The following is a 10,000-nucleotide window of genomic DNA, read 5'->3' as shown; positions in this document are numbered from 1 at the left end:
CGGTCACTGAGCTTGATGACATCAAGGCCAGCGTCTTTTTCCTGCAGCAAAAAAGATTGCCGCACAAGATAACCGGTAAATGACTATGAAGCAACAAACCATATATTCTACCCGTCAATTAAACGTAAAAGTTGGGGGACAGAAATAGAGAGGAGACAAGTAGAATAAAGAACAATTGAACATTTTCTCACTGAGGTACCACATCAACACCATTTTTTTTTTTTTTTGCTACAGAGCGAGCAGAGCCGGATACGCAGGCCAGCCGCTGCAACAACATTATCAAAATTTAAAATCAATATACTGTGCAAAATCTCGATGTTTTTGGCTTTGCCGGGCTTTAAACATAATGCAACGCGCTTGTGAACACATTGCTATATGGACACACACACAGTGACGTACGGTTATGGACCTCTTCATCGTAAACATTTTGAAACGTGCGTCCTGACTTGTGCTTGCGGAAAGGGTTTTTTGAGGTGACAGACACTGCAAAACATGTATCGTGCATTGCGATACAACTTTTACATTTTTTCAAGTATTTAACATATTCTTTTGACATATCCCAGAACGCCATTTTGTTAATGATGAATTCCAAAGGCATCACTTTAAATAGTTCGCCTTTTGGACAGGCAAAGCGAGAATATTTTAAAGTTTACTTTAGCAACGAAATCATCCTTCGCCTCACATTTTCTCATTTGTACCTTTTAATGTTCGTTTTATTACACACATTCAAATAACAATACAGTCCGGCCGCAGCACCGTTTCATATCCTTGGACTAAACTAGTATGTTGTGCTGGTTACAAGAAATGTTCCAGTAAGGTACTTAGTCTGCCTGTAGTGACCATTCCTTCGTTTCAATGAATACACCTGCCAGGGCTAGCGCTAGCCGATTATGAATAAACGCCATCAAACAATACTCACTAAAAATTAAAGTGTAATGTTACGAAGGCAAAGATGTAAAATTACACCTTCTCAATGTGAAACTCTTACACTAAAATGATGTTCTAAAATTACTCTAAATTTTGGGTATTTTTACTATTTTTAAAGGATAAAAGTTAGTGCGTAATATCAAGGAAAAAATTTCACAGGTGAAAGTTTAGTTTTACACCAATTTTAATAGTAACTGCCTGTTCATGGATTAATCTACACCACTTTATAGTGGTTTTTGTACATATAATATGTATGTAATATAATATAATATGAAAATACATCCTGTCAGCACCCGCCACAGAAGAAACAAACATCATTAAAGTATCCTTGTGGGTAACTAAAATCCATGAGAAATTGCTATGAACATTTTGCTTAAGGACATTCCAGATAAATAGCTATCCGTACGCTCACTATCGAAAATCAGTCCAAGACTTTTATAGAAACTACTCACCAAGTTCTTTATCCACTTATTAGCTTGTCCTTGTGGATCAATAAACAGTGGCCACCTCTGTGAAAACTGCACAATAACACCATCCTCTACGGACAGAGTATCTCGAGGTAAGCCAGCAATTTGCCAGTTGCGAATCTTGACAGGATCACCAAGAGTCACCACAAGATTGCAGTTATCCGAGTGAGGAATTTCTAAACCACGCAACTCTGTCAACCATTCTTCGACCAAAGATACGCGGTATTCTCCCTGGTGATTAAATAAATTTTCAAAGAAGTATAGCAAGAAATATTTCTTACAATGAACACAGTGTACGATTCCCAACAAAACGTTTTGCAACCTTAAAGGTATCCACACTTTGATAGGACGACACCCCTTAGTGATAAGGCAACCGGCTTATAGCTAAACTAGGCCTTTTCTTCCAGATGAAGGTTTTTCCGGATCATAGACAGTGGGAGCGCCGAAACTCGTACTCCTTTGTTTCTAAAGCATACAACATTGTTTGTTTGTTATTTATTTGTTGAAGCAGGTTGACGTTTTGGCAGCTATTCAGCTGATGTGGACCTGCTATACCCACCCACCCACCCATATACTCACAGAGGACAGCCACAACACCGGAAACTTCATCCCCTACTCTTCTCGAATAGTGTGTGGGTTCTTTAACGTCCCACGGGGAACTGTTGAACATGCAAGATATTTGTGAGACGGGACCTACGGTTTATAGTCCTTATCCGAGAAAAAGTGAAAGTCTAACCATTATAAAGGATGTAATTATAAAGGAAGCACTTTCTCCTCAGTTATTTAAAGACCCTGAGTGTTGGTCCGACCGGAGTCGAACTCACGACCTCCCGCATGGCAGCCTGGTGCTCAACCAACTGAGCCACCGGTGCGCGGTTTTGCATGTTTTAAATGAAAGAAAGGAGCTAATACATAAGTTGAATATTACACTGTAGAAGAGGAGCTCTTTTTGGTTGTGACTTCAAGATTCTTTTACATATTACAATACATACTTACACAGCGAACAACAGACAGTCCTATATTTCTGTCATGGGGTTTTCACAGACTGATTTATTTTTAGATTGAATTTACCGGGAAAGAAAATCTCCCACAGAAGCCCGATGACCAATCACAAGAAACAAAATTGACGTCATGGCGTCACCAAACCAGAAATGCCTTTGTTTCTTGTTCTACGGTAAGCAATGCCTGTAGGGTGAACGTGGCTCTTTAAGTATCTCAAATGGCCGGAGGAAGAGCAGTTGGCTAATATAACGATCGAATTCAGCCAGAGGCCAGAACGGGTCTTGAACCATGGATCTCCGGATCTCAAGGCAAGCGCCCTAACCCCTGAGACCGCACTGCGTCCAAATTGGAATTTAATGTACTTTGCTGAAACCGGTAACGGGCATAAGGAAATTACTGCTATGGAAATTAGTACTGTACTATAGTTAACAATTAGATTATGAGATTTCTATGAGGTGATAGTTGATAAGGCCGAAGGCCAAATCAACTATCACCTCATAGAAATCGAGAGCAAAAAATCTAATTGTTTTAGTGGAATTGTTACTAAAATTTACTTCAAATGTCGGTTTCCAATTATTTCTTGACGTATTGTTAAACTTTGCGCCTGAAAAAGATCGCTCGGATTGAATTGCCATTTAAAATCTAAGTTGTGCACGCAAGCGCATCAGCTTTTTCAATAATTTCAACTTTTTTGAAAGTAAAGAAACCGTAAATGTCCTTCGTTTAGACTTCTCAAAAATTTAATTGCCCATTCGCATCCAAATTTTCCTCCAAAACTTTGGAAAAACGAAAAAAACGTCGTTATTTCCAAGACGACCTCCAGCCACTTGACACTAATGGCTGATAGTGTTCAATGGCTCAGCCAATCAGATTACAGCATTTGCATTAGTATACTAGTAGAATTCTACTAATTATAATTAGTATATACCAAAACAGTGGATAGCGTTGAAAGCGCGCGCTGATTGGCTACTCAAACTCCGGATATCCTTTGCTATTCACCTGCGAGCAATTCGCGCGGGATTTGCGCCCGAAAATATTGTAATCTTCTCAGAAATAAATGAATTAAAATCATCTTTTTGCTATATTATCTCAATGCTTTAGTATATACTAAAACAACTATTCACCTCAGTGTCCACCACTAGCCACCTCCACTTCGGTGAATAGTTGCTAACTATCGAAACTATCATCATTATCACATCTGATAAACAACAGATAGTTATCGTCATCATCACTATCGTTGTAACCACAGTCATCGTTTTTAACAATATTATTTCCACCACATTCCGCTGATTTATTAAAAAAATTATTTTGTTGGATTTTTGGATGCGAGCTGAATTGGCATACCAAAATAGGCACAAACGAGGTTTAAACGTAACATTCGTTGTTGGTACTCATAGGTTCTCAAGCAGGAAGTCTTCCAACCTCGTTCCCAGGCTCTTGGGACCGAGGTAATTTGAACTACCAAATTAAAATAAAAAATAAGAAAATGCACTGAACCTCGTTACATCTTGCCGACACTTTTGTTATAGAGCTTGAAATACAGGGAATTGCTATTTGTTAGGACTGGAAAGCGGATATTTCTACTTCCTCGTCTAAGCTCCCCAGATTCGATATAAGGCTTACGAAAGGCTTAATATTCTTCTGTACGAAATGTCATTGCAATAAATAGTTTAAAAAAAGTTTGTAGCAATCAGAAAATGAAGCAGGCCATACAACCAACTTCTAAGGTGGAAAAAAGTACTTAGTCGAAGACATCACTTTTTACATTGCTCTCTGTAATGAGCCAATCTCTCAACATGAATATTTATCAGACTCTTTCGTTCTTTTGTTTTTTGTTTTTTATTATCTGTGAACAAAATTTTGGGGTACGAAACAACACAGATTGATCAAAACAGCTCCTTTATTCGCGAAATATAAGACATCCCTTTAATCGAGCTGCTCTCAATGATCGACTCCAAAACAAAGAGGGCCCACGGATGTATCATGCAGGCACACATGTATAAGTTATTTTGCAAACATAGTAATCGAGGAACAATTTGTTCCAATCCGTTTTCTTAGCAGCATTAGGCAGAACTAGAACGCAAAAAAGATAAGAAAAAAACACAAGCAAAGGTGACATGCACTTAAAACGCAAAAGCTTTATTTCAGATTGCAGAGAACATGAAAAGCGATGTTGGCATTTATCAGGACAAGTGATGAATGAGTGCGAGTATCACTTCAATCTTTCAATTTCTTTCCTTCATCAGTCCTACCAGATGAGCACAAAAATTGACCTGCTCCCAACTGAGGGGCTTCACTGAGGTCATGGGTTCAAATCTCGTTGAAGTCACCTGAGAATTTTCAGGTGTCTATACAAAACAATTGCTTACAGTGATGATGATCACTTCAATTTTTCGTCTCCAACACGCACTTTCTTTCCATTCAGAGAACATAAACGTGACGTTGACTGATATTTATAGCTATCTATGCTAATTACAATCATTACTGGATTGGCGAAATTCTAATTCTGAAAGCATGCAAATGACTAAGATATTTGCACTTCTCAAGTAGATCAAGGCTTTTGAGACTGAGTAAGGCGTCCATAGCAGACTCACGTCTGTAAACGCAAGGGTATAATTGTCTTTACAATCCATTAATTCCCATAAATGGATCTGGCGCTCCACCATTTGGTGGTATAGTTGTTTTACAAATGGCAAACGAAGTAAGGACGCCATCAGATTATGAATCTATTACTGTGAGTGTAAACCTTTCTTTTTTTTGACGAATTTAATAAAAGGTTTCACTTTAACATATGCATTGCATTAATAATGGCAAAACAGAAACGTCGCGAAGAATTGGAGATATACAAATACTGATCCCACAGCATCTCATATTTGTTCGCATGTTGCGTTCAAAGGGCATCAATGTACCAGTTGCTCTGACGTTACAGTTCTAACGAGGCTAAAAGAGAGACTGGTTAGGGGAGGTCGGGTAGAGAACGTGCAGAGTACGATACCAACTCTACGGTTCTAAGAGCACTTTTTCCCCTATAGTCTTGCATGCTTCAAGGTAATGATTCTTCTTGTATGCTTCGTGGAAGTAAAATCCTCTTAAAAGCTCTCCGAAAGTTTGGTACACGCCAAGCGTACAAAAATGGATTCAGCGCAGAGGACAACAAAACGAAGATGAATTGAAGATCCCTCAAAACATGGATAGTAATGCAATCACAAGACAAACAGAGATTCATGATGTAAATCATAACACAGGATGGAGTATAGCAGACAAGGAAGATCCCCAACATCATCATAAGTACCTGCGTTAACTTTTTGTCCCTCGAAGCCGCTCTGAGTCTTGCACGATTCTCCTCTGATTGTGAGCTCTGTCGTATTGTTTTCAATTCCGAAACATGCGCTCGCATGCCTCGCAAAACCCGAGCGTATGTGAAAAGAAAAATGATTAAAGTCAAAGCTACAGCAGTGTTTGCAAACACAAAGGTATACCTCAAATAGCCAACTTTAAAGTAAACAAACGGCAATGAGCAAGATACAAACCAAATGGAACCTGTGATGAAAATGGCACGTTTAGTGCCGAACCTTGCTCGATACCGTAAAGGGTAGCTTATGGCTGTATAGCGATCCGCTGTCAAAGCAGCGAGGTTCAAAACTGACGCGGTGCACGAGACAAAGTAAGACATGTGGATCAACCAAAAAAATTGATGACCAATATCAAGAGAAAGGCCCTCGCGAAAGTGAAGCAACACAGATATCGGCTCAGTCATCACGCCCACAATCAAGTCTGATACGGCCAGATTCACAACGAAGAAGGTGAAAGGCGTCTTGAGACTTTTATGGGGATCCTTGAAAACAGCAAAGCAGACTAAAAAGTTGCCTGGAATTGTCATTAGGGCAAGGAGCAGAGACAAACTTGCCGTTATGAAGGAAAGAGGTACTGGCACTCGTACGCTGGCACACGAATTTTCAGCACCAGCCATCCTTCGGTAACTCCACTTTGGTCCTTGCTGAATTATTGTCTCCCTTCCGATTCCAAAGAAAGAGACCAGATGCTTCAACCAAAAAGAAATTATCAGTGCGTCAGTATAAAACAAGAAGCTCGTCGATGTGGTTTTTCTCAAATTGTTAGGCCTAGCAGGGCTTCGACGTCACATCTGCAGCTGCTTAAATACGGAAACCACCGTTTTCAATATGACATTTTTCTAAAGGTTCGAACTTCAAAACAATATGGTTTCAAGACCTGTGAATCTTATTGAAAATTCGCTGGGAATCCCTGATCGAGTGCGTTATATAGCACGACGTTTTCACCTGCTACCAGATTGAAACCCGCGTTAACACTAGCCCTGTCATTTTCCTTTTATTGCCACGCAAACAAATCGCTGACAAGGTTGTTTGATATTTTACTTTGACGGAAATAACGTGTGTTATTCAGCCAAAGTAATTTTTTTGGACTAAACCCTATATCAACCAAAATAATCATGAACGCCTTTGGCGATCAAATGAAACAAAGTAATTTCAGGACATATTTTCTCCATATGAACCGTCATAGAAGTTACTTTTTATGATTGACTGGCAATATTGACAAAAAGCAAAAAAAAAGCGGAGGTTGGTTTTATCCCTAAAACAGGGCATTCATATTCAGTGGCTTTTTAATTCCACACATGACTTCAAATTTGCACTCTTAATTTGAAATGCGGTAACACATTTCAACTTAATGACATAAATTGACTACAAACGTAGCCTTGGGAAACTTGAATGTAATGGTACCAGTTTTGAAATATATGTAGTGTAAAAGCAAAGACGAAGGAAAAATGAAAGCTAATCAAAACAGGGTAACCTGTGTTGAACATGCAAAAAAGAAGTCAAAACTGAAATTGTAAGCCACTTCTACAAAGCAGAAAAGCTCTTGTTCTAGTTCTTAAAAAGAAGGATTTTTCGATTGAAAACGTTAAAAATGAACTGATTAAAAAACGGAAGTGAAATCATTCTTTCGTATTAAAGAAACGGGTATGGTTTAAATTCGACAAATGACTTTTGGGTCTGAATCCTGAATAAAATTTACACATGCACGTGTCCAAAAACATACAAAACTTCCTCCTTACAGTCAAACCAAGTGAAGCGTACCCCTCAAGATTGCATTAAGGAAGTGATTATTTGAAACTTGAACCCGCTAGTCGTTTCAAGAATGCAATAATGAATTGATTATTCGAATATTGAACTCGCTCGTTCGATCCAAGAATACGGCTAACGGGTTCCGTTTCCGAAAAATCGATTCAGTATTGCATTCTAGAAAAGACTAGTAGGTTTGAAACCTACTAGTCGCAACAGTGAATTGATTTTTCGAAAACGGAAGCCGTTAGCGAATTTAGCCGTATTCTTGGATCGAGCGAGCGAGTTCAATATTCGAATAATCAATTCATTATTGCATTCTTGAAACGACTAGCGGGTTCAAGTTTCAAATAATCACTTCATTAATGCAATCTTGAGGGGTACGCTTCACTTGGTTTGACTGTAAAATAACATAGCACGATGGCGAAAAATATAAAAGACAAACAAAAATGACAAACATAAATGTAGCTTGTACCGTGTGAAATGGGCAAAAGAGCGTGCTTGTTTGGGGCACCAAACTATGAACTGTCGCATTCAACTCGAAAGTAAAAATTTCACGGTCCCCATATCCGTCAGGATGGAAACCTTCAATTTTTTCGTTCATATCCAATTTTGCCTGAGGCTCGTAACGTATTTTCGGGGTTTCATTTGTCACAAACGTGATTAAAAGGAAGTGACGCTAACGGCTCCGGCGCTAGATCAGATAAGGAGATGCAAGCAATAACAAAAGAAGAAGTCTCCATGAGACGGGAAGACATTCTTAGCTACAGTAGGTCATCAACTTCATATTTATGAGGCCAGAAATCATCAAAGGATAGTGTATCTCGCGATAAGCCAGGAATTTGACAGTTACGAATCTTCACACCTGAAGATTGCAGTAAGAAATTTTAGACCCCGCATGTTAGTCAAGTTAGTCAACCAACCCTAACCCTAAAGACACGTGGTATTCTCCCTGGATATTAAATCAATTTTTAAAATAGTATAGAAATATTTTGCACAGTGAACAGTGCGCGGTTCACAAGAAAACGTTTTGCAACTTGTTTCGTCACCCTTTAGCGATAGGGCAACTGGCTTACACAAGGTGTGATAATCAAAATAAGGTCATCATCATCATCACCACTATCGTTAGTATCACCTGTGATCGCAATCATCGTCGATACGACTATTACTGACTCACACCACAAAAAACACATTAGCTCCGCTAATCTGAAAAGAAGCTTAACTGGAATCCAACACAAGATGTCGTCCTGATTTCATCGGTAAATTTGAACCAAAAAAAAAGAAATGAAAATTAAATAAGATATGCAATGCACCATGTTGTTTCTTGCCAACACTTTCTGATAGCGCTTGAACTACAGAGAATTGCCATTGTTGAAACTTGAAAGCCGATATCACCATTGTCTTTCTCGGCTAAGCCTACATAATAAAAGGCTTAGCAGGGGATTTAATACTCTTCAGTATGCAATCTGACTACGATAAAAAAGTATGATCAAAAAATTAAGTACGCCATAAAACCCACTCCTACGGTGGGAAAAAAAGTTGTAGTTAAAGAGATCATTTTTCAAATTGTTCCTTGGAACCAATCATGAATAAATCAAATTCATTTGCATTTAATCATGTCCAAATAGAATTTTCGGATACTTCCTCAGCGACACAAAAGACATCCTTTTCACCAAATTGCATTGCTCTAAATGATTCGGCTAAACTCCAAAATGAAGGGGTTCCACGGATGCATCAGGTACGCATGTAGTTAGTCTTTTCACTGGCATATTATATAATTGCCCATGAAAAATTAATTCCAATCCGTTTCTTTTAGCAGCACTAGAACGCTAGAAAGATAAAAAGCCAAAGTTCACGCTAAGTGTCTTATCTGTTGGGTTGCCTGTAGCTTCAAGTAAAGAGTATTACGGAAGAGGCTTTGGGAAAGCAGCACACTTGGCCATCTCCCAAAAAGAGGTTGGACATTTCCTAACAATTACACGACGCAATATCCCATCTTTATATTACAAACTTACTTTTCTCCTCGATCCAGCTCTCTCAAGAACATAATGTTAGTAATGGCGGACCATTAAATAGGAAAATTACAGTTAAAAGAAAGAGGTGTCTTTTTGAAATCAAGGCTTAAAGCGTGGGTCACTTAGTGTTTTGTTAACATAGTTTTGAAATCCAAAGAAAAATATGAATTGATTTTTTGGTCACAAGGGCACTTTAATTGCGCACACAACGTTGAAGATCAGTCTTCAATTGATTTAATTTCCGCAGTTCATACGATTCATTTCATATACATCATACTCTGATGCAATTAGCTAATTTCAATGATAACCGCTCTAATAAGGCTTGTTTTATTTCTTTGAAAGGTCCTAGTAGAAGAACTCGATGCGCCTTGTCCTGCCCTTCCCAAGCCCGAAAACACCGCTAGAGCTGTAGCCTGCTCGCAGACAGTTGGATGGTCGAAAAAACCGGAATTCAGACCCAGCCGCGCGAATCCAAGATGACGACCTCATT

The 10,000-nt window shown here is 38.8% G+C and overlaps 2 protein-coding genes across 2 annotated transcripts in view; both read right to left on the bottom strand.

Moving 5' to 3' along the window:
* The window catches only part of LOC138055732 (dynein axonemal heavy chain 1-like), a 17,325-nt gene extending 12,215 nt beyond the window's left edge, over positions 1 to 5,110 (bottom strand). Inside the window, exons 1-3 of the mRNA XM_068901611.1 lie at positions 4,991 to 5,110; positions 1,380 to 1,625; positions 1 to 41 (exon numbers count right to left, since the gene is read on the bottom strand). The exon at positions 1 to 41 is cut by the window's left edge and continues 109 nt beyond it. Of these exons, the coding sequence (XP_068757712.1) occupies positions 1 to 41; positions 1,380 to 1,625; positions 4,991 to 5,110 (407 nt within the window). The remainder of the gene's footprint in view (positions 42 to 1,379; positions 1,626 to 4,990) is intronic.
* On the bottom strand, positions 4,522 to 7,495 carry LOC138057495 (melanocortin receptor 5-like). The gene has a single exon (XM_068903505.1). It carries the CDS (start codon positions 6,364 to 6,366, stop codon positions 5,440 to 5,442), a length of 927 nt encoding a protein of 308 aa, XP_068759606.1. The 5' UTR covers positions 6,367 to 7,495; the 3' UTR covers positions 4,522 to 5,439.
* Between the last annotated feature and the right edge of the window lie 2,505 nt (positions 7,496 to 10,000).

Source organism: Montipora capricornis, chromosome 7 (assembly GCF_036669925.1).
Source record: "Montipora capricornis isolate CH-2021 chromosome 7, ASM3666992v2, whole genome shotgun sequence".
NCBI classification, from domain to species: domain Eukaryota; kingdom Metazoa; phylum Cnidaria; class Anthozoa; order Scleractinia; family Acroporidae; genus Montipora; species Montipora capricornis.
This window is presented reverse-complemented; position numbering and strand designations above follow the sequence as displayed.